A 25,196-nucleotide genomic window follows, 5' to 3' on the forward strand; every position below is an offset into this window, starting at 1 on the left:
ACTCTGCAAATTGTATGTCACAAAAAGATTTAAAAAATTGACAGTCCCAGCCACTTGGGATCTTTTCCCTTTCTTCCTATGTTCTTAGTGGCAACTTAATTATAGGGACATGTCTGATTACATCTCCCTGTTAGTGGAGGACTTTCTGCACTTATTCTACTTCTTGGGAAACTTTTTGGTGGCAGCATAATGAGTTGCTATATATTTGTTTAAGAAAGCACTAAAGCAATTCCCTACAGTGTCATTCATAGGTCAGTGATTGCTAATGGGATACAGATTCAGACCCTCCTCCAGGTCAACAGTACACATCTGTCTCAGGTAGGTAGTGATTATGTGCCATTAAAGGTTGATTCTTGTTCACTCTTCTGTCAAAAACGAGATTTTTGTGTTAAATCCATTTCTTATTGAGCAAGTGTTACAAGCAAATTGGCATTAATTGGCAACATTGTTGGTGACCTCAGCAGAAAACTGAAGGTATAAAATTATCAAGAGCATAAAAGCTGTGATTACAGAGATGATCTCAATTTTAGTGCTTTGGAGGAATGATGTGAAGAGTTTTCAAGATGAGCAGCAGCAGTTTAGTGGAGAAATGCCTTGAAGGTCAGCCAGCTCACAACACTGGGTCAGAAAAAAGAACCATCCAGCCAAAAAGCTTGTTCCCAGCAGATGGCCTCAGGAGAATGCAAGAGCAGAGGAAATATGTACAACTATTTCTAGGGAATATTTCCCACACCTCCAGTGACTTCTGACATAGGTGCTATCTGAACCAGTTTATTTCATAGACTAACACATTAATTCTTTGTTTTTATCAAACAGTCTTTTACTTCTAATCAATACCCTTGCTTCTTATGTGGAAATGGCAAGTGAACCACTGTTTCCTATCCCCTTTCTCTGTTTTTTATTTTTTTACATACCTCAGTCATACAATTCCCTCAGCAGCTAATTTTCCAGACCAATAAATCTTTGTTAATCTAACTGTTCAAAAACACTTGTGTTCTAAATTTCAAGATCCAAATATTGAGTGATAATCACTTGTTCATATCCCATTACAGTATGGAGAGTATTAATATTGTCTTTCTTCATGTGCACTGGTATACATTTATTTGCTATATTTTTAGCACTTCTTTTATCTCATATTAAGTATAATGAGCTTCTTCTGCACCTCTTTTTTTTTTCATTGTTCTTTACTGCTTGTTATTCATAGGAAACTTGGTCAGTTTGGTGTTCACCATCTTGTCAAAAATATTAATCAATATTCTGAACAACCTTTGTAACTGCGGGAATCCACTGATAGTACCCCTCTACTATGTTTTCCTTGCTACAATTCAGATAATTATTATTTTGATGTTTTCATCATATTTCACAGCAAATTCATTAAGAACCTTTTGTGAAGGATAAATTGTTTTTTGAAAACCAAATGTGCCTTAGTAATTACTGGTCTCCTATTAACTAACAGTTTTGGACATGTGAGCACATGTGAGGCACATGCTCTGTTGCAAATGTTGTATTTGGTCTTGCTTCCTCTTCAGTTTCTTATTTTTATCTAGGTGTTTTGAAGAGGATCAAGGAATCTCATTATGAATTGCTAATACATTATAGGTTAAATAGAACAAAATGACCTGCTGGTCATTATATATATATATATATATATATATATATATATATATAAAATATATATATATATATGTATATACATATATAGATATAATGTTTCATCCTTAAGGAGATGAAGAAAGGTAATTCCAACTTTATGCTCCATCATAAACTGCTTAGCAGAATATGATTTCATAAGAAATACATATTTGAAACTTAGACTGGTTTGACTAGTATCAGTCTATGTCCTTTTGCTGCTCTTGGCCTTTAATGTTCAGATCATGCAGTAGGGGTTCTGCAAATAAGTACTTTGGAACTGTGGGAAAAGAATAAATTACTCCTTCTAGTGTATTTTTCAAATATCAAATCTTTGAAATTGTCTGGGGTAGACCCATTTGCTTTAGGAGTTTACAGCAGTTTTAACAGTTTAGCATTTTGACGTGAATATTTTTATGCTGCAGTATCATAGCTTTGGGGTTAATAGATTTTTGACCAAGTGGTGTTGGCCATTTTCCCCCCTTCAATTCATTAACCTAATGAATAGCTGTGATCTACACTTTCTAAAACTCTAATTCTTACTCACGTTGAGATACTTTTTCTTTATGCTGATACACCACTGAAGCATTTGATTGAAGTGTAAGGAATTCAAATGGAAACATTAAATTGCCTATGTGACCTACTCTTTTTTTTTTCTCTTCCAAATTTTCTTAAATTACCTAGAATATCACAGAATATTTATCAAGTTGTTCAATAACCTGATAAAAGAAGTACAATAGTTCAAAATAAAAAGATAGATTTTTATGTTTAAAATTGTTTAGATATTTTCTGCATCTTGAGAGTTTAGAGGATAGGAACAATAGATGATGTTGTTGCAGGAATTTGTATGTTCCTTTATTTTCTCATTCTTGGGTTGAAATTCAGTGATCATAAACAAGTATTTATATTTGACTGCAATAAGCTTCCTTCTGTTTTATTCCTAGACATTTTGGTTTTCAGACAGAAAATGTTAATTATGTTAATCCTTTTCAGCTTCAGATTTAATGGGCTTCTGACAATTATTTTAGTTTGTGCAGAATTCTGTAATACGTGTCACATTCTTCACTGTTATACTAATAAATTTATCCTAGATTTTAAAGACGTCTTAGCCTTTTGTGTCTAATTTTAGATTAGTTAGTTAATTAGACAAAATTAGTCTGTGGACTTGATTATGAACACTCATACTGCAAAAACACAAGGAGATGTCAATCAAATGAAAAGTGTATGGTTTTAGGGTTAGGTCTAAATGAAATTCCTGTCCCCAAAAAGATTGTTGTCTAAAACATTCCTTTGTGTTACCAACTCCAGCAATTTCATTACAGATTTTTTATTACAGATTACACTAGGACACTGTACTTCAGTCATTAAATCTCAGTCATCCTATTAGAATGTGAAACTCACATTTTGATTTATTTAAAGAAGTAAATAGAAAGATCAGCCCTTGCTGACTGAAAGAAGAAGCATTAGGGAGAAAAATAATCCTAAATCCTTATGATCAAGAAAAAGAAATAGAAAATTCCCAGAATGCTTTTTATTTTGAGTAAGTTTTATAGCTTTTAAACACCTGGGCAGAACAGAACTGAATTTGGGTCATTCTCTGATTTCTTTGCTTTCACACATACTACTCAGTGCTTATTTACAGCTCATATAAAAATAACTAACTTTCAACTCAGTTCTTTACTGGACAGTTCTCTGTGCAGAATAAAAAATTTTGGCTCAGAATCAGCACAAATACCTAACTTTGATCTAAATATGTATGTCTGTGAATCCTTCTCAGCCACCTTTGTGTAAATTTTACAGCTATCTTTATAAAAGAGTGAAATGCTCAACTCTTGCCTTTCTAGTAGAGGCATTTGAAGAAAGATTTCAAAGATAAAATTGCAAAATTCATCCATCTATAGTATGATAACACAGGAATCAGAATTTTAGATCTACTGTAAATGATATAATAGCTAAAAGTCACAATGCAAAAATAAATTTTCTAATGTAGTATTTAATTTGGATATTATTTCTGTCTTTTTGTCTGATGATAGAAGAATGCAGAAGAGTTGTACAGAACAAATTAGTTTAAACTATAAATGTTTATTATTTTGCATTTAGAAAAAATCATGGCATTTATGACTGAAAACTTTCTAATATCAGTTATTAATATTAATAAAAGTTTAGATATGCTTAATGTTACAGTAATACTGAAGTTGCATCAAGAGCAAAATATCAAGACAAACATCATATGGGTTTTCATTTCTCTACCCCATCCTGAGTTTCTTGAATACTTTTATTGTGATGATTATTCACTTCTGAGACAAACAGAGCCAGCAATGCATATTCATGGGTTTTTCACTACATTGTCTTATAAGCTCTCCTACTGTTTCTCATTTATTCTGCACAGGCTCCATCATCACCTTCTTCACCCATAGCTAATGAACCAAAATACGAGAAGCGCTGGCTGGACACCCTGTCAGTTCCTCTGTCGATGGCTCGAATCTCGAGGTACAAAACCGGAACAGATAAATTAAGGTTTGTAATCTGAAAGGGAAGGCACTGGGTTAGTTAGCTGTACACAGTGTTTGGCTGTGGATTGCTGGCTTTATAAGTATTGAGTGGAGATATTTCATTCTTCTTATTAAAAGCTATGCAGTTCAGCTACTCCTAAGATTAATGGTATGCATGGTGATTACCAAAGATAAGGTAAAGCTCCTACAAACGTGTTTCTATAATCTGTTGTATCTTGGGAATTCAGTTAGCATCAGCAGCTAGAACAAAGATTAATCCTTGTGTTACACGAATTCATTTTGAAGCTACTACATTTCCTTCTGTATCACTGATAGGATACTTATAGATTCCCCAATACTAATATTGTCAATTAACTTTCCTTTTTCATTATAAATGATAACACAGTGCCAATATATAGCAGTGTATAATCATCATGCCTGTGCTATCATGTCACATATATATATACTTGTATCATTGTCATATAGAAACTCATATTGACAAGATCTTGGCCAAATACATGCTACAAAATATTGTATTTTTGATCATAGAATTTTTTTGCATCTCAAAGTCATAACTAATGGTTCATAAAGCAACTGTGGAATAGGATGTCAGAGGCTATTTTACTGGGCTTCAGGAAATATGAAAGCAAAAGTGAAGTTTAATAGAGCTTCCATAAATAATATACTTGAGAAAGTGTAACACATTGCAGCATAGGCTTTTCTGAAAACCATTTTATGATACAACTGCCTCAAATCTACCAGTAGTTGTAGGCCAAGCAGTCCACAGTTCTCCATATGTACCATGAGTTCATTCACTGTCATTATTTTCCATGGTCTTTATAAGTTGCCCTATATTTATTTGCCTTTAATACATATTAATGAGATGTTTGGAATCTCTGTTGAAGAATCAATACACAGGTCACTTGCTATGAGGAGGTACAAGAAATTCATGTGAATACCTTTGTGATGTATGCCAGATTTTTTACCTGTTTCCTAAAAATTACCTGAAAAGCATTATTTTTTTCAGTAGGACAGATATGCTGCTTTAACTTACAGCAATTCATCTTCTAAGGCAGTTGGTAGCTCCTCTCCCGGACTTTGTGTTAAAGCATCACAGGTGTATAATAATAAATTGTCCAGAAAAGTTTTAGCTTCTTCCAAAGACTTTGTCTGAACTCTTAATTGTCTTTTCCATAGTGTCTCATCACTTTCTCCATCACTTTCTTCCTCCATACTGTGTAAAATCTTTGCTCAACAATAAAAACTGGGCAGAGAGGGCCTGGGGAGAGCGAGCCATTTCTTGGGGGCTGGCAGGACATCATTCTGCTTGTGAGATAATGAGTGGTTACCTTTGCATCACTTGTTCTGTCGCAATTTAGTTAGTTGGGTTTTTTCCTCTTCTGTTTGCTTAAACTACCTTTATTTCAGTTCATGAGGTTTTTGTTCTTTGTATTCTCTCTACTGTGCCTCTGGATGACTGAATGGCAGTGTGGATGCTTGGGTGCTGGCCCAAGATCAAACCACAGATATATTTTTCTTGTAAGATTTGAGGAACTTGGTGCTTTCAGTTTTAGCCTTGGAGAGATATATTCTCTTGTGATGTATCTCACTCCCATACATATTTAGTACATATTCCACTCCTTAATTACTGATAGGTTTTTAATTATTGTTGTATATACTCTGAGGAAAGATGGAATAATTTCATAAAGCCGACCGCCATGCCATGACACTTTACTTCTAAAGGAAATGTTCCTTGCTTGTTTTGGGGAAGCAACAAAAACAGCTATATTAGCATTAAGGGGATACTGCCTTAAGGTTAACTGTGGATGAGGCATTTCCCATATTCTTACTAAAGGGCTTTTTTTTTGCCTGAGGGACACCAGATTGCTCTTACCATATACTGTGAATTGCATGTGTGTTACCCAACTTGTATCCTTTCTCTGCCTTTCCCCATGTTCATATATGCATAATGTCCAAAATTTGACTTCTGTAATTGCTCTGTAAAATCAAATATTTGCTTTTCATGGAACAAAACCTCTGATCAGCCTAGATAAAATTTCCACTTTCAACCATATCTACACATCTCTGTTCCCTTTCACACTGCAACCATCAGTCTAAAGCCATTGGAATGATCCCAGATTCATTCCCCTAAATGGATTACAGATCCTTCTGACCAATTTCCTAGTTTTACCATACCGTAAATATTTACTTGGAGACTATTTGCATACATAGGTTGACAGGATGCCTGTTTTTTCTGTACTACATGAGTCCATGCGTGTATCATACTTATAACTTTTTGACTCCTACATGGTTTTTTTTCATAGTTGTGTTTCGTTGCAATACTTCATTATGTTTTATCCACTAAGTTACTTCAGTTGGTCTTGCAAAGGTGCTCTGGCATCAAAACAGCCAGATTGCTTTTTTAAGTCAGTTGTTGAAATACTGGAACTTTCATCTATAGTGTCACATACACAGCTGTGTGCCTTCTCCCCAGCTAGATGGGCTGTGTGGAAGTCTTTTTTTCCCCTACTTCCTTTATGAATTGAATTCATAGAGGTCTATACAATTCTTTCTATCAAAAATTACCTATAGTCCATTGGCTTTTGGCATAACTTTTTAACTATGCAAAGCATTATGGCTTTTTAAAAGTTATTAAAGATTGTCCATCTATTCACAAATGAAATGCACACTCTGTTTTCTTCAATCCTTCATTTTCCTGACATAAAAACATCTTTTTTACCTCTGGAATTCTTGCAGTTGGCCATGGCAGAACTTACCATACTTTTTTTAGAATACTCTGATTTTTAAAAATATATAGTATTGTTTAGCCTATGTATAGTACCTGTAAATTCAACTACTCTTGCTGTTCTGATAAACAGTGGTAAACTACCATCTGCCAGTGTGGATAATTCCTGTGGCCTCATTCACTTTACTTCTCCTTGATATTTAAGATTGTTTCATATGTTCAGCATTCATTTTCTGGTGATGTAAGTAACAATCATATAATCTTGTCTCTCATAAGGTTGCACAGAGTCAGATGTTTTACTAAAGGCCCTCTTTTTGTTGCCTTTATTTTAAAAAAATGTCTGGCATGTCAGCATTTTGTTCAAAATTAATTTTTTTAATTAGAAATGTCTTACATAGATAGAGTTTTCTGTTAGACTGTAGTATACTTTTAAAGTGCTTCAGATCAAATCTGGTCTAATCTAATCAGATTAGGCTGTATTATTTCCTTTGTGATTAAATTGAGCAGTTTAAATTCTTCTGTACTTCAGCTGAGTTTTCTGGTAGCTTTGCCAGAAAAGGGCCCACTTTCAGCGTGTTCTTGTGTCATGAAATGGCCAAGATCACATTAATCTGTTTGATTCTTATTCATTGTTCATGTGAAGAGAAAGGAGTTGCCTTTGGTTTCTCATTTCACATGACTTTTTATTGTATTTTTCACAGCAAGTCTTTAGACTGTGACTTAATGACACAAGAATATGTTTCATATATTTTAAATTCTATTAACACCATATGTATTAACAGAAACAAGAGAGCATGGGATAGATATTTTCCTTCCATATAAAGGATTGGCTGAAAATACTGCACACTGGGCACGTGAAATGTATTTATCAATACCACAAAACAAAAGCAAAAAAATTTCCTCAGAATATTTTAAAGGAAAGATAAGAAACATAGTAAGTATCATTCCTGTTCTCAGTGGAAGATTAAGCATTGTATTAACTACTGAAATCACCTTCAGTTAGTGTATTTCACATTGTTGATAGGATTAGAGTCTGTCTGAATACATTTATATATGCAGCATGCTAATTAGTCTTTTTGACTACCTAGCAATCCAACAACTTTTTTATTCTATTGTCTTTGTTATATAGCACTACTGTTTCTATTATTCTAGACTTCTCACCAAATCTTTAATGTATTTTTTCTGTGTAAGAAGGTAATATAAATGTAGCAAGAATGCTATTGCTGTGAATACTCTTAATTGTTAGTTGGCAACAAAAACCTTTTTTGACTGTTGAGGATTGGTCAATAAATGTGATGTAAGTTTTAGAGAGAAATAATATCATTATTTTTCTCACCCAAAGGAATTTGTGGTTCATGTTATAGTTTGGGGTGGGGTTTTTTTAAAGATAGAAAAGTAAAGATAGGTAGTCTTTCAGAAGGTGGAGAACACAGTTAATGCTCTGTAGTCTTTCATTTCTGTTATGGAATTGCTATTTGGGATAATGCAAACAACTATTTTTAGTCCTTGCGGCTGATACTGATAGTAATGTATAATAATTTTTATACAGTGTATTGACTGGAGCTTTGAGTAAATGTACAATAGCTATAATGTCTTGAACATTATTAGAGAAAAGAAAAAATGTTTATTTAGAATATGGAAGACTGAAATGGTGAGTGGAATGGAAGTAGTTCCATAGCCCAGTAGCTATGAGCCCATGTAGCTATGATGCCAATTATAAAACAACCTAATTAGATTTAGCTGTTATTTTCTATTTCTTTGTATTCTGACCATTGCAATTACTCCAAAGTATTGTAGGTTTGTTTTTTTTAATGCCTTCACTGGTTTCTTAACAGATTCTTTCTTAAAGTATGGTATTTTCCATTTGTCATTTTAGTAAGTTAACAAGATGCCTTTAATTAGATAAATAAATTGAAAACTAAGAAATTGAATAATCCATTTTGAAAAATATCTAGGAATTAAACACAATCTCACTGAGTTACAAAATCTGAATAAACTTGCTCACAGGTTTCTGACACGTAAGTTTAAAAATATTTGTAGAAGCATAAATGTCTGTGTTACTTCAGTAATCCTTTTTGGTTGCTGTAAGTGTAACAAAAGTAAAAGTTACAATACTTGAAGTGAAATTCTTCCAAAAACCCCAAACATAAAATGCAATCCAATCCAAGTTTATGTTTAATTCCCTGATATCTTCTGAGCTATGTAGTTTCTGTTAATAGTCCAGCTATATGTGCACATTTAAACTTTTTGTAAGATATGAGGTTCTGTGACATTTACAATACAAATCCCATTACTTCTTACATGACATTTCAAAGACATTAAGTAATTCAGATCCTTCTTTTCGAGAATTTCCACTCAGATCTAACCATAGTCCTTAAAACTTCAGTTTGAGTAAATATTCTAGCAAGAGGCCTGTGTAGTACTATAAACAAGCCACAAGAAAATGTTGTAAGAAAAGCAATAAAAACTAACTCAAACATCAAAAATCATACAAACAGGAAGGAATACTTCTTCAGGACGTGGTAAGAGGCAAAGCTGATCAAATCCGTCTGTCTGTATCAGCATGGTAGTAAAGCTAAAAGAGATGCTGTCAAAACTACACCTAGTTTTTTGTAGAAATATCTATATAATAAAATTCCCATATAAGTCTAAGAGGGATGGTTTCACATGCCGCAGATACTAAAAAATGTAAAAATATGCTTTGCTGGCATTCTTAGCCTCCAGTAAAGTAAAAAATACGTTTTTTCCATTTCAGATGGCACTGAAAATACTTTGTATCTTTAAAAAGTCTTTGGATTTAATACCTCTATAGTAGTAAACTGCTTGTATGGAAAAATTTCCTTACTAATAGTAATTAATAGTATTTGTTTAAAGGTGTAAATTTCAAGAAGAGAACCTAAAGTCTACCAATGCTCATCTGTTATTCTGACTGCCATACTCACAAAGATAGTGTTTATTTTATTACAAGACATTAATGCCATAAACAAACTCTAGAAGAGACCAGGAATGCAGATCTATTCATCGTTTCACCATGAAGGTGAGATAGAAAGACACTGAAAATGGAAAATGGTGCCTCATGCTCCTTAGCAGAAATGCTTGAAGGAAGCAAAGTTACAGAAAGGAAGACAAATCTCAAAGCAAGAAATGTGATTGCAGTGCAACACAAATTTCAAATATTTAGGAAATGCAAATATTAATTTCTTGTTCTAGTTGCAGTAGTCAGTAGCATAGCTACAGTAATAGATGTAGCAATTTCCTCTGTCTGTATTTTAAAATGATCTTAGGACCTCAGGAAAAAAAATCCAAACCAACAGAGAAAATAAAAACCCTACAGCAACTTTACAGCATCTTGAAATCTTTGAAACTTACTCTTTGGTATTAAATGGAAAGCTCCTCCTTGACAGCTAACAGGAATAGGGGCTTTGTTGTGTCTCTTTTTTTTTTCTTTTCTCTGTTTTGAGGAAATGGCAGAGAGAAATTCATGTCATTTAAGCCTATAGGATTTATTTTCTTGTGAATTCCAGTGCCATCTTGGTGTTTGCTTTGATTGTTTCACTTAAAACAAAAGCCTCAGGATTTATTTTGTTAAGCTTTTATTTTTAGTTTGGATATCATTTTTAACTTGTAGCCTTCTCAACACTGTGCTTTTCAGAACACTATGTGGTACATGGAACAATATCAATATATGATAGGTCCTTCAGAGAGAAACTTTGTAACTGAAAGTTAGAAATAATCATAGTAAAGTTGATTAAGATTCAGGGCAAAAACACTGTGTTACTACCATAGACTTCATGACTGGCATATGTAAACTTAGAAAAGCACTGGCAGTTTTTATCCTGTGTCATTTACACTGAACTGCTTTCTGGTAAAACCACCTTCCTGCCAAGGCAGCACAGTGGGGACAGCAGTGCCCCAAAGTCTTGTGTACCAGTAATGTGACCACAGCAGAAACCTTGAAGCAGCCTGAGCTCTGGGAAAGGATGTCCAGGTGTCAGAGTGCTGAAGGAAGGGAAAAAGCTCTGCAGGAAGGGCTCTTGGCAGACTCCCCACTGAGCAGGAGTCAGCTGAGCACAGGTTCATGGTGAAGTCACATATAAGGGGCTGTGTTAGCATTAACATAGTCAGCAAGTGAAGGGAAATGGTTGGTCTCATCTATTCTCATCTACTTGCATTCCTGAGGCCACACTTGAGATGGCTCCCTCTGTGTCCAGTTTTGGTGTCCCTATGGAAAAGATTTGTATTTTAAGAAATTTAGTGAGGAGGCTGGACTAGAGGAACTTGAAGGATCCCTCACATCCTATTTGATCCTGTGCAAATATCCTGTTAGTGAAGTGTTAGATCTCTAGATGAATATCGAGTATTATTAACTGTCTGTTATTGATAACCATATTTTAAAAAGGTAAAGAACAACAGTTTTAGTGTAATCCACTCTATCACCAGCACCATGTTTCAAATGATAAAATATTTCATAATTTTTATAATAAAAGTTGTTTTTTAAATTTTGATTGCTTGCTTTGGTTGCATCAATTGCTAACCAAGGAGCTCCCTTCTGATCTTTCAACAGCCACTTATGTAACTTTGTTCCACTGCGATAAGGCATTCAGGTCTTTGTGTGTCTGCTGAAGCTGAGTTAGTATCTAGACACCCCGTGGTTCCATGGAGAGCACATATTATTGCTTGGCTCTCTTAAATGCTCTGGACAGTCCTCTTGCTGTGTAAGGATCCTAGCATCTTAGCTTTGATATTTGAATGGGATATTTGAGCTGGGCAATATGAATGGCTTCTCCTCACAGCATTAAATTAAGTCTGTTTCCAGCCTCCAAGTGTATCAATGCATAAAGGCTGACAGATTTTCACTGTCTCAGTGGGATGTTAAAGAGATCATACCATAAGTCATTTCATTACAGCACTGTTGGGATCTTTGTCAGAACCTTAGGTGAAAAGAGCAATATGCTTGGGAGGTGATTATTTTACTTAGTTCACTTGAAGGCAATAAAGGATTTTTTAAAATCTTTTTTTTTCTGAAGAAGTGAAAGAGATTACTGGAATGAAAGTGACACAGAATTGTGCCATTACCATCAAGTTTTAGTAGTTATTGGATTATTCAATCGACAGAAAAACAGGCAATTGGCTGATACATATCTAAGTCTTCAGGCCAAGCATGTTAATTTCTGCAAACAGCAGATATAATGCTTTACAACTATTTTAAAAGCAAAGCACCTCATATATATCCATTCAGATACTTTGTCTTATTTATTCTGTGCATTATGGGTAGTTTATATTGCCTTTTTGGCAAGATATAGAGTTCAGCATTCATGTTCACCATCACACTCCCAACAAATGACAAAGGTTAAGTTAATAAGTTTTTTGGTAAGTCAGGAATGAATAACTGTCCAATAACCTCTATATGTCATTTTGAATGTTGACATATATCATCAATTAAGCAGTAGAGGACTTCACCTTTGATCAACAACTTCACAAAGCAGTATTCTGATTCAGTAGTGATCTTTCTTCAAGGTTGGTATCAGAAATGAAGCAGTATAGCATATAAGTATAAATCTCTAGATAACAAATGTAGAAGGTAGTGGTGATGTTCTTCATATTATACACAAAACAAACATATGCACAATCATTGAGATAATTATAATTGTTTTTCACAATAGTATATAACTAAAATCTAATTCTCTTGAAAATCATAGGGCATTTAAATAACCTGGTTATCTTTCTGAAGTTTAGTTACTATTGTGTGTCACTTTTAAAAAAATTAATTTAAAAAATTAGTGTACTTCTGTGCCACTACTTAATGACCTTTTGTTCTTATTGGAAAATCTTAGGAGTTAAAAAAACATCTCCTACCACCATTCAGATGCAGGGGATTTCAGAAGTACATACAAAGTGCCTAACTTACTGCAGATAGGAAAAGAAAACATTGGCAGTTTAGAATAAAGCTGCTATAAACACATAAAAGTTAATAAAATGCAATTGCATATTAACCTGTGCCAATGCTGTTTTGAGAAGACTATTTTAAGGAAATTTTTTGAAGAAACTTCCAAGAACATTGTTCAAATTCCTATGACATAAAAGTGCTTGAAGTAAGCATTGCTTTGAAAGTTACATAGAAAAGTTTAGGAGTCCAAAAAAATGAAAGCTAGGGAAGACAGTGCTTGGAATCTTCATATATTCCTAGTAAATGAAGCCAAAATGCAATAAAATTTAATAAATAAAATAAATAAACAAATAAAATTGGCATTTTGGTTTAAAAAACCGCTATGGTTTGTTTGTTTGTTTGTTTGTTTTCCCCAAAAGATCCAATGCATATTTCCTGAATATGCTAGCTTAAGTTCCATAATTATGAACATAAAATGTATACCAGGGGAAGTAAATGATCATCAGCATATGTACGTATTGGTACAGAGAAAGTACTTATTGTATCTCCTGCTCTGGGTACTGCCCTAATATCCTTGGTTTTGTTGCCTTTATATTGATTGGTAAATTAAACACTCAGAAACTTGTCAAAAGGCATAAAAATCACTTGAACATTGATAAATACTGGGCAGTTTCAGAAAACTGACATATCTTCCTTTATGGATATATTTCTTCTTACTGCAGATCTAATGCATTTGAAGTGCTGGCACTCGATGGAGTTAGTACTGGCATACTTCAATTTTATACGGCCCAGGAGAGTGCTGACTGGCTGAGAGCAATGTCAACTAACATCAGTGATTTGACACTTCAAAATGTATGTTACTTTCTGCATATTTTCTTGTTTATGCTACTGTAAAATTATTTCTAGTTTTCAAAAGGTAAAATCCAATTCACCTTTAAGTAAAAATATATAAAATGCTTGTGTATGGGGTGGAAAAGGAGAAAGTCAAAAGCAGGGAGAGGTTGCCTGATCAAAAGTATCAAAAAGTTTTCAAGGCTTGCAGTGTTGGCATAGAACAGAAAATCAGAATACATTTATAATTTTAAAGATTTTTAGGATAAAATATTTATCCATACTGGTCATTTTATAGAGCTTTAGATGTCCCAAAATATTTCATTTTTACATTTTTGTAATTAAATTGTGCTTGAAATTAGCATTTGTTGATTTTAAAACAAGCATGTGAAAATTCTGTAGCTAGTGGAATATGATTTACTGAGGCTTACTGAAGATAGTAATTTTACATCTCTAAGTGGTCTAAGAGTTGATTTATTTAGGGTCAAACTATTCCATCTCATTTCCTTGAAGTATAAAGTTGCTTATGCTGTTTTAAGTTACTCCTATAAATTAATACGTAACAATTGCCTTTGCAAGCAGAAGTATTAACTAATCCCCAGAGAAACAGAAAATTACTATTTGAACAGCACATTTATTATTCCGACAAAGAGTAGCTAAAACTATTGATAATTATGGAATTAAACATACAGTTAAATAGGGGACTCAATAATGTACAATTTTGAAAATATATTTGTCTTTAAGAAATGATAAAATTCAGTGATGACAATACAATATCACAGCTGTCCCTGAGTTGCCTGTGCAAGTTTTAATTTTTTTTCCTCTACATGTGTAGAGTCTGTAACTTCTTTCATAAATTATGATATAGTAGCCTGACTTTTATTTGTGCTTTGTACCCTAAACAAACTCTTCCTTAGGTCTACAGATTATTTTGAATTTGTATTAGATTTCAACATAAATCTTTAAGTCTGTTGGTTAAAACAAACTTAAAATTTAATTTGTTTTCATAGTCTTCAAAAGCTACATGAATCACATTTGATCATAATAGTCCATTTAATCCATTAATTCTTTTTAAATATTCAATTGCTTAAGCAATCTCTTTGTCAAAATGAGACATTTTTTTCTTATGATGCATTCTTTTAAAATAATATTTAGTGACTCATATAGTATACAGAGTATTATTCTTTGATAATTCTAAGAAAGCGTAAGGTAATATTTCTAGAACAATTCCAATTTGTAGTTTAATAAGCCTTTTTCTTTTTCCTTTCTAGAGAAATTCACTGAATAAAAGCCAAGGATAAAAGTGAATAGGAATAAAAATAAATGCAGGCAGCTTTTGTTAGTCATAGCATGCTAGTCAGTTTTTTTCAAAGGCCTGTAGGCAGTGACCATGTGCCCTGACACAGTATCTTCACTGTGCTTTGACCTGTCGACAGCAATATTTTATTATAAACTGAGTATTTCTTAGTCTATTCCGCTATCTATTAATAATGCGTTCTGTCAACAAAGTAGTCCATCTGGTGATCATTTAACTGGCTGTTCCCAGGAAAAAACAACAGTCTTGATGAATGTCCATGTTTTGTGTTCTTAGTGAGTTACAAAGAAAACTCTATGCAGCTGATATGAGAACCACATAAACTTTCTTGCTTAGACAGTAGCTTTGCAGGGTTTGTCAGGCATACAGCTTGTGGTACAGCTGGAAAGGTCTGGCCAGAGCATTTATTTCATTTTTGATCATCAGAAGGGGAGATGCCGTAGTCAGTGAGAATCCCTTTTGTTGCAAACTACTTGTAAGATGAGGATTGAGAGGCTGGAGTACAGCAGAAGGCTGGACAGCTCTCTGCCTCTGGGCAGCCAGGAAACACAGACCACCATCCACAGTGCTTAGGACAGGGCCTTTGAATTAGGTTTCTTGGCAGTCCATTTAGAATCCTTTTTATGACCTTAGTCTTATAATTTCAAAAAATGATTATTTTCTTCTTATACCTCTGACACTGACATTAGGGAATGAATCTGTAATTCCTTCTGAGCTTCTTCCTGTTTCTGCACTTCTCCACTTCTGTACAGTGTCTCCCCATTCTCCAGGACCAAAGATAATCACTAGTCATTAAGAAATTGTTTCAGAGAGTTCCTTATCTGGTTATGGGTTATTTTCATGACTACTTGTTAACTCAAAGTTCAGTTGTTTCTCCAAATAGTTGAACCATTGATTTCCTGTTCTGTCCCATGCTGTCATCTCAGTATTGAAATTACTGGATATATGGTCACAATGGACTTCTTTGCTAATAGTGTTGACATAATGTCAGCATCCATACCTTAGTTATTACTAGGTTTTTAAACAATATTTACTATTATTCTTGTTTTACTTGCACACATTTTTGCATTTTGTTTTGCTGGTTTCATGACTTCAGCAACTTTTCTCGCACCTTAGTCATTCATAAACTGTGCCTATTTGTGTTACTCTTATATACATATTTTGTCCTAAATATTTGCATGACATTTTGAATAATTGATTTTAGAATTTTAGTTCTTAAAGTGCTCCCAATAGGGATCAATTTTTATACAGGACACCCAATCTTTCCTGTATCACTTTTCCTAATATAATTCATTTTTTTATTTTACCCTAATATAGTCATGTTCAGCAGCTCTTTGTCAGATCTCCTGCTGATGCCAGGAGACAGTCCTAGTATAGGCAGTGCAAAAATAGCTCTGCCACAATGTGACACTTCTGCTAATGTCAGACTACTCTTTTGAAGTACTGAAACATCTAACTTCTATACAAAGGCAAGCTCTCTGGGGATCAAGTATATAGGAGGAGTCATCTTTCAACAGTGGAGATGTGAGAAGTTGTTACTGCATAGGAGTGCTGCCCCTGTACATTAGCATATTTAGACAGTGTTACTTGGTAGATGAAAAATAATAACTCTGGTACCAGCCTGGATTTAGTTCTTAAATGACAGAGGAGTACAGGGAGTGCTGCAACATGGACAAAAATGTAAGGGTGTCTTTTCAGCCCTCTTTGCTTTGTATGCTTAGCTCAGAAAATCTCCTAGTTACAGTAAGCTCACAAGCAAGATTCATTTGCTTTTATTTCTGAGGACCCTTGCCCCAAATTATTCATCTCTCTGTTCATATTCTGTTTTTTCACATACTTTTCTACCAGCATGAATCTACCCTATCATCTTCCTTTGTGATTCAGTCCTCATTTTCAATGTTCTCAAAGCTTTTTACATTTACCTTTGACAGAAATAAATACAGGTGAATCAGTATCTCAGATTTATTTCTTCATACACGTCTTTTCTTGCAGAAGGAGGTGCAGTTGAAGAAACTGAGGGAAGGGGGTAACAGAAACTGGCATTCAATCTTCCATGATGAAACAAGAAGCGCAGGAAATGAGTTAATCTGCATGTGTTTCTCACTGTTCCTGTTCTTAATTTCTTCAGCTGAAGGGTTCTTTGTAGGCTGAAGTGACAATAGCTATGATTTTTTTATGAGAAAGGTCTTTGGGATAATTGATATTTCTTTACTTTTCACCATTTGGATTGATAGCTATTAGATATATGCAGGTTTTCTCATGGATCTTAATTATTTTCTTTGAAATACAGCACTGAACATATCTTTAGACATAATCAGTAGAAACACCTAAAGGTAATGCTGTCAGTTCAATTACAATATAGAGATTTGCATTCTAAAGATTTTGTGTTTTTTCCCAGTATGCTCTAATGGTGTTACTTTGAAAAAAAATTTCATAAATAAACGAGTAGGTCATAAGCAGGTCAGAGAACAAGAAACATTATTTATTATTTTTATAAATCATTCCAGCAGCATTCCATTGGAGGATGGTAGAAACTTAAAATTTGATATTAAAGTAGGGTTATTGATCCAGATCATATTTATGCCCATGACAGCCTTTTTAATTGTACATGTCATAGTTGTAAACCTCTTTTATTTCTTCATGTAAACATGTATCTGGGTGATATTCTGTACTGCAGATGTGTGAAGTTTCCGTTGTTATAGGGAGAGACTTATGAGCTTTAGACATATATTTAAAAAAAAAAAAGAAAACAAAGAAGATTGAGAAGGTCTTGCTTTCTCTACACAGCAGAATGTGGGGCACATGTAGACGGAAACAAAATCCTTCTGTGTAGGAAGCCATGTACAAGTTTGACAGCCTCCATGATTATACAAACAATTCTATTCGCAGGGTGAGAATGCATATTTCTTCACTGCTGCTTTGTATTGTTTTAAATGCATAATTTCCAGTTGAAAGTATGACAGTTCAAACTGTAGAGTTTGTAAAGGAAAGTCAGTAAGGGTAGGACCCACATCCCCTAAACTTAGCCAAGCAGTAAGCAGTCACATAGGATATTATTACAGCTAGGAAAAAATAGATGCCTGTCAAGATCCTTCACTCTCACTGTTTTCTTGAAAGAAAATAAAGGTATGTTATATGTGAGATAAATCCCAGCCTGGGAGGTATTTAGATTTAGGTAAATGGTTCTGAATCATTTCAGTTCCTGCCCCATATGTATCCATTTAGAACAGAGTATAGGAATTACAATTTGCTTAATAGTTCCTTTTCCGAGGTGCCTGCAGTCTTTGCAGACGCAGGTTTTTTGTTTTAGTTCCCCTGCTGTGTCCAGCTTGCACTGCCATACCGCAGTGCCGAGAGCTCATGCACTGCCAGCAAGGTAAATGTATCCCATTTGTATTCCTGTCTGTCTGCACCAGCTGGGGAGATTGTGAAGGGCACATGTGGTGTTTGTACTTCTCAGCCCCGTGACACTGGTCAGGAAAATTATATAGAAGCAGATCTTTTCCTCTCCCCACAGCTACATCAGGGCTGAAGCCATTCTGCTTTGAATAGAGAGTGAGTTGTCTGTGCAGTGAACAGATGGATGTGGAGTCCAAAGCATTCTACCCTATTGTCCTTACCAATGGGAATCTGAGCTGGTTATGAGGATGCTCTTCACAGCGTTCTACCAAATTCGTGCAGAAAACTTGCATGGCCAGCCTGACACACTTTTTTCCAGGCACATCTGAGCCCATTTACTTGCACTGGTTTCTGCTGTAATAATCTTATTAGTGAGTATGGTTTTGGACACCTGAAATGAACTTATACTTTCTGTGTGTATAACATGGCTTTTGTAAAGTTACTTTGTGTATGCATTTGTGTCTGAGGCACAGGAGAAAGGTTGGATCTGATTATGGGCAGGGTGTATCATCACTTCTATGGACGTTGAAGTATTCCAGGTGTCATTTCATTATGTCCTGCACAACTGCTCTAGCAGGGTTAAGCCCACCACTGGTGGCTTAAATCAGACTGGTGACTGCTTCCTTTTACAACACTGGGCATGTGGCCAATTTTTTTAACCAAGTTACAGAGTGACATTCTTGAGTTCTGGCTGGTTTGTCGCTGATGGGGCCTCATAGGCACCAAGAAGCTCAGCCAGCTCTTCTCCCAGCCAATGCTCCAGGCCAGCTCTGACACAGTGCAGCCCTGCAGTCATGCCAGGCTGAGGAAGGCACACCTGTGTGTATGACCTACCAGGAGCCTTGCTGGGGCCCCTCTGTCTGCTCAGCAGCTGAATTTAATTTCCATCCTTGTCCTTGCTCCCTGCCTGTGCTAAGCTGTGGATGCCAGCACCTGCAGCCTGTGACCCACCACTGTTGTGGTAGTCCCTGCTCCTCCTCTAGGGTGGCAGGGAGCTGGTGGGGCCACACCAAGAGCCTGGCAGGATCTCCCAACTCACAGCCCAAGGTGACAGCCAGGCCTGGCAGATGCCCCAGGCTCCCAGCAGCTTGGCCATCTCCACCTCAGACCCTCAGTCACTCCCAGCTGTCTGACCCAACAGCACACCTGCATTATTTAACTTCACAGTTCAATTCCAAAGGTCTTCAAAAGTGAGCATGTGAGGGAGAAGAATCCCTGATGGCCCTTGATGGGTTAGGACTGACGAGAGAGCTCCTACAGCCCTGAGCATTGCTATCACCCTCTGTCCATACAGAAAAGACTCCTGTTGTCATCCTGCCCCTCCACATTCCTTTTGTCCTAAGGTTATTTTGGTTTTAATCATAGATACTTCAATCTGTGGAGGAAAATTACTTGTTCTTGTCATCTGTTAGGTGAAGAGGTGTGTGTGTGTGTGTGTGTGTATGTGTAAATCCTGACACATCCTAAGGCCTGTGTCATTACCATAACACAAAGTCTGATGGCTCATGCAGGTGTACTGGGTCTGGCTGGGATGGAGGTAGCTTTCTTCTTAGCAGCAGGTGCTGTGCTTTGTATTTGTGGTTAGAACAGCGTTAATAACACACCAGTGTTTTGATTGGAGCTGAACAGTGCTTGCATGGGATGAAGGCTTTGACTTTTTCTCACTCCGACACTGCCCACCCACCTCAGCAAAGGATGGAACAAAGAATTAGGAAGGGATGTGGATGGGACAACTGACCGAAAGCGAGCAAAGAGATATTCCACACCGCTGTGCTCAGCAATTAAAATGAAAAAGTGGAGAAAGGAGGTGTGGGTTTTTCTTCAAAGATGGCTGTTGCTTGGAGCCTGCTTGTGGGAGGCAGAGAGTGATTGCATTTATATCACTTGAATTTTTCTTGTTTCTTTCTCATAAGCTCTGTTCATTTTGACTCAGAAGTTTTCTTGCTTCTGCTTTTCCTACTGTCTCACCCTTCCTGCTGATAAGGAGAAGGGAGTGAGCAGCTATGCGGTGCTCAGCTGCTGACCAGAGTCAACCCACCACAGCAGTCAATGGCATCACCACATTAACTGAGTTACATCCACAGATTTGATTTTACAAATCTGGTATGCCCAGGATGCAAGCAATAGCCCTGGATTTCTTCTGCTCATTTCCTATGGCAATTGTAGTTTTCCTTGTGCTTAAGTGACCTGGTTTTGTTCTTCCATCACAAGCCTTCAATTTCTAATAAAACAGGCTTTTTGACAACAAGGTCCTTTGGAAGTATTCATCAACTCTAGGACAGTTTTCAGCTTACTCCAACATGTAGGGAGGTCTGGTTTTCCACTCTAATATATTTCTTTCTAGATTCTTATATACACTTAATAAAATTGCACTTTTAAAAATGTTACACTTAAAAGAAGGTAATATATGTAAGTATTTGTCCAACACTCATCTGTACAAACTATGACTGCAAGAGAAGAGTCAAAATGATCAAAACTCTTCATTATCTAAGCAAAGAGAAAAAACTTTGTGTTGAAGAATAAACGAAAAAAAAACCCATGCAATTTTCCTTTCAACTTTAAATACATCTTATACTCTATGGTCCTCATTTTACAAGGACTTAACTACAGACCTCATTTAAGAATCTACTTAAGCAATTGTTTAACTGAGACCTAAGTGAGATGTCTACAATACAGTGTAGTATTTACACTGTGACTGGCACAGTTAAATTCATAAATGCAAATATTTATGAGGTATTTAAAGAATACTCTGATAAAAGGCTTTTGTCTTTCAAGTCGTTGGTTTTGCAAACTTACTATAATAGTAAAAATCTAGTATTTAAGCACTGAATGATAAAATTTCTTACAAATATAATTTGGAAGTATTAATATTGTATTGAATAACTGTCAATCAATGCTAATTGCATCACAGAATCTCTTCAACATATTAATAACTCCATGTATTCTTCCATCTCTCTTTCATAGATGAAAATGGCAAATAAATGCTGTTCTCCCTCTGACCAGGTAAGATTTCCATTATCCAATTTTTAAATTTGTGTGAATACATTGTTGGAGAATTTGTAAAGCTTGCATATACACATCTCGTCAGTTTTAAAACTGACTAGTGGATGGACTGCAAGATCAGTGATAGGAGAACAAAGTCCCGATGAGATGCATCTCAGAGTCCCAAGAGAATTTGCTGATGTAGTTGCCAAGTTGCTCTCCATGATGTTTGGAAAGTCATAGAAGTCAAGCAAAGCCCTTGGTGAGAAGTAGAAAGGAAACATTGCACCTGTTTTTAAAATGGATAGAAAGGTGGAACACAGGAACTACCAACCTCTCAGCCTCATCCATGTTCCTGGGAAGATAACAGAACAGATCCTCCTAGAAGTTGTGACAAGAAACTTCAAGGGCAGGGAGGACTTGGGGAACAGAAAGCCAACTGTGTCCTAGACTGAATCAAGAGGGGTCAGCAGATCAGGGCCGGTGATTCTTCCCCTCTACTCTGCTCTGTGAGATCACTCTACCTCTGCATCCAGCCCTGGGGCTCCCAAAATAAGAACATGGACAAGCTCTAACAGATCCAGAGGAGGGCCCCAACGATAATCAGTGGGGTGGAACACAATTCCTATGAGGAGAGACTGGGGGAGCTGGGGCTCAGCCTGGAGAAAGGAAGTATCCAGAGTGACCTTATTGCAGCCTTTTATTATCTAAAGGGGGCCTATAAGAATGACTGGGACAAACTTTTAGCAGAACATATTGTGATAGGACAAGAGGTACTAATTTTAAACTGAAAGAGTGTTGATTTAGTTTAGCCGTAAAGAAGTTTTTCTTGCACTGAGGGTGGTAAAGCTCTGGTAAAGGTTGCCCAGAGAGGTGATGCATGCCCCATCCCTGGAAACATTCAAAGTCAAGTTAATGCAGCTCTGAGCAATCTGATCTAGTTTAAGATGTGCCTGCTTTTTTGCAGTGGGATTGACCTCCGTTACATTAAAAACTCCCTTCAACTCAAACTGTTCTATAATTCTGTGATTTAATTACTCCTTTTGCCATGGCTTTTAATTATTAATTGAACCAATATGAAAAAAAGGTGATTATTAATACCAGGGGGAAAGCTGTTTGATTTGGATATCATGTGTTGGATGAACTGTCTACTGCAAGTATTTTAGTATCCAATTTTTTTCCTTATCAGTTTGGGCACACATAATGAGTTCAGTTGAAAAAAGGAAGACATACCCTCCCTCAATTTTCAAAAAATTTTGGGGCAGCTTTACAACTGTATACATATCACTAGATACATAATTTTATTACCTGAATAAACACACTAGTCTCCATAAACTGCCTAAATAATCAGTGCAGAAACTTATTCTGTTCCAGAGAACTGTTCAAATATGAAACTTAGTATCAGTGCTTTAAATCTTCCTTTAGAGGGGCCACTTTTGCTATCTTAACTTGCCTCAGACTACCATCTAAAGTAGATGCCTAAAGTTAGAACAAATCTAGCCCACTTTTTCCATTCCAAAGATGAAAAGTAGGACAATTAGGACCTTAATTTCAGAAGTTGAAAATTTAAGGTACAACTGACTGCAACAAACATTGAATTGTTCTCTGCTAAAAAGTGAGGGGGACAAAAAAGTTTATAATGAATTTGGGCAGATCAAGTAAACAAAATTAGAAAACATAAAAATATTAAAGGAGCAAACAACTGAGCAAACGGAGTCTGAGTGAACAACTCAGACTTTATATGTCCTGTGAAAATTTGCTTTAAAAGCAATTAAAATATGAATTCTCAGGTGTATATATATCAAAAAGGCATCATATAAAACTTGGCAATGATAGCTGAAAGCAGAAGAGGACTTGTTCTGGCCTAGATTAATGGAGCCTATTAGTGTCAGTTACATAATGTTTGTACAGACCTGAATAGCTCTTATTAAGGCAATTGATTTAAAATTTAGAGAAAGGATAACCTTAGCAGATTGAAGGTCACTTGAAGAACTGCCTTGAAGTAAAATTGGTGATAGCTGCAAATTTATCTTTCCTTTTGAGCATGGGCATTCCTGAAGAATTAAACGGGTCCTTAGAGTTTCATTAATGGGTTGCCTACGGTGAGTTTTCTTCATTGCCTTTAGAGTCAAACTGAATCCTTCATAAAGGGACAAGATTGGATGTGGATAAGTTTCATTCAGATTCTGTTTTTCACAGGCCATTAAAAAAACTACGATTCAGGGTAATCAAGAATGTAAAAAATTACTTTGTTAAAACCAGCTTTCTTCTTTGTCTTTTATATTACCTCTGACTGGTTTTACTGCAAACTGAATCTCCAGAACATAATGAATTCTGTACGTATTTAAATAAAGAAAATGGGAAAGGACTAAGGGTCTAAACAAGCTTTATTTATAGGTCTCTTTGCCAAAAGATGGTGTGATTCTTGGGCTGTGCAGGGCTGTAAATTAGACTTTGATGATCCTTGCGGATCTCTTCCAACTCAGAATATTCTATGATTCTCTGATTCTATGACTTTGCCCTGTGTCTATGACCCAAAGTTAGAGGTATTAGGCAAGAAGTTGTAGTTATTCTTGGTATGTTTATACTGTTAAAATAAAAAGTACCAGGTCATGAAGTTAATTGGTCCAGCTACTTCCGCATTTTAAATTCCTTTTTCCCACCAAAGCAAGGTGTTTGCTATTTAAATTACAGTAATTTCACTATTATAAGCCGCACTGATTATAAGCCGCACTTCTGGGTTTCAGCAACTTTTTGTTCTTTGTCCATATATAAAAGCCGCACCTGGTTATAAGCCGCATGTTACAATACAGAGTGTGATAAAGGGTATCTATTCTATCACCATCTGTTGAGGGTGGGGACAGTGATCCTTATCTCAATGGCAGATAATCTGCTAATGGGCCATCCATTGAAACCAGGCAGGGCATTGTTCTTTATCTTTTCACACCCCATCCTTCCTCCAGGGAGTCATTATCTGCTAATGGCCCCTTGAGTCCCACTGTGTGACTGATAAAATTACTGCATCCCATTGAAAGTTGCTCCAGTCAGGGGGAAGAGCCCAACATTTCTTACCAAGATAAAAACAGAGGTTTTGGGACACTAAGGTAGCCCCTTTCTCCACTGGACTTCAGTGGAAAACTGGATTTCTCCACATCACCACTGGACCTCCAGAGGGAAACTGCACCTTCTACAGGAGCACTGCTCCAACTGAATCACATCTGTCACTGCAGGAGGATGCAGCCACCATTTAATGGGACTGCTACCAACACCCTGCCTGACAGGGTGTCAGGTTGTATTCTGACTTTGTCAGGGTTTGGAGTTTGTTTCTTTGTAGTACTGTATTTCTATTTTGATTTCCCTAGAAAATAACTGTTATTCCTAATTTCCATATTTTTGCCTGAAAACCCCTTGATTTCCAAATTATAATAATTTGGAGAGAGGGGGTTTACATTCTCCATTTCAGAGAAGTTCCTGCCTTTCTCAGCAGACACCTGTCCTCCAAACTAAAACAGTAACTTTTTGTTCTTTGTCCATATATAAGCCGCACCTGATTATAAGCCGCACTTTGGGTTAGGACCAAAATTTTAGTCAAAATGGTGCGGCTTATAATCGTGAAATTACTGTATTAGAAATAATTTCCACCAAAGCTAAAATCCCAGACTGTGGAAATTGTTCAACGAGTTCTAGTTATACCAGGATATGTCATGATGGTTACTCCAAGTCAAGGACTTCAAAATTTTAAGAAATATTCAGGGATTACATGAATTTAAACTATATTAAATAAGTAGCACAGCTGAGCTCTGGTTGTAAGTATCTATGTAACCTGTGTCAGTGATGAGACAGACAGCATTTTGCTGTCTGATTTTGCTTGATATGATTTACTATAATAATCTAGAGATTTGAAAGTACTTGATT

At 35.9% G+C, this 25,196-nt stretch overlaps 1 protein-coding gene across 4 annotated transcripts in view; it reads left to right on the forward strand.

The window, feature by feature from the left end:
• SNTG2 (syntrophin gamma 2) overlaps positions 1–25,196 on the forward strand; it is a 218,087-nt gene that overhangs the window by 144,340 nt on the left and 48,551 nt on the right. For all 4 annotated transcript variants that reach the window (XM_033056798.1, XM_033056799.1, XM_033056800.1 and 1 more), the window contains 3 exons: positions 4,019–4,146; positions 13,477–13,606; positions 21,264–21,302. In XM_033056798.1, coding sequence (XP_032912689.1) covers positions 4,019–4,146; positions 13,477–13,606; positions 21,264–21,302 — 297 coding nt within the window. The remainder of the gene's footprint in view (positions 1–4,018; positions 4,147–13,476; positions 13,607–21,263; positions 21,303–25,196) is intronic.

Source organism: Catharus ustulatus, chromosome 3, assembly GCF_009819885.2.
Source record: "Catharus ustulatus isolate bCatUst1 chromosome 3, bCatUst1.pri.v2, whole genome shotgun sequence".
NCBI classification, from domain to species: Eukaryota; Metazoa; Chordata; class Aves; order Passeriformes; family Turdidae; genus Catharus; species Catharus ustulatus.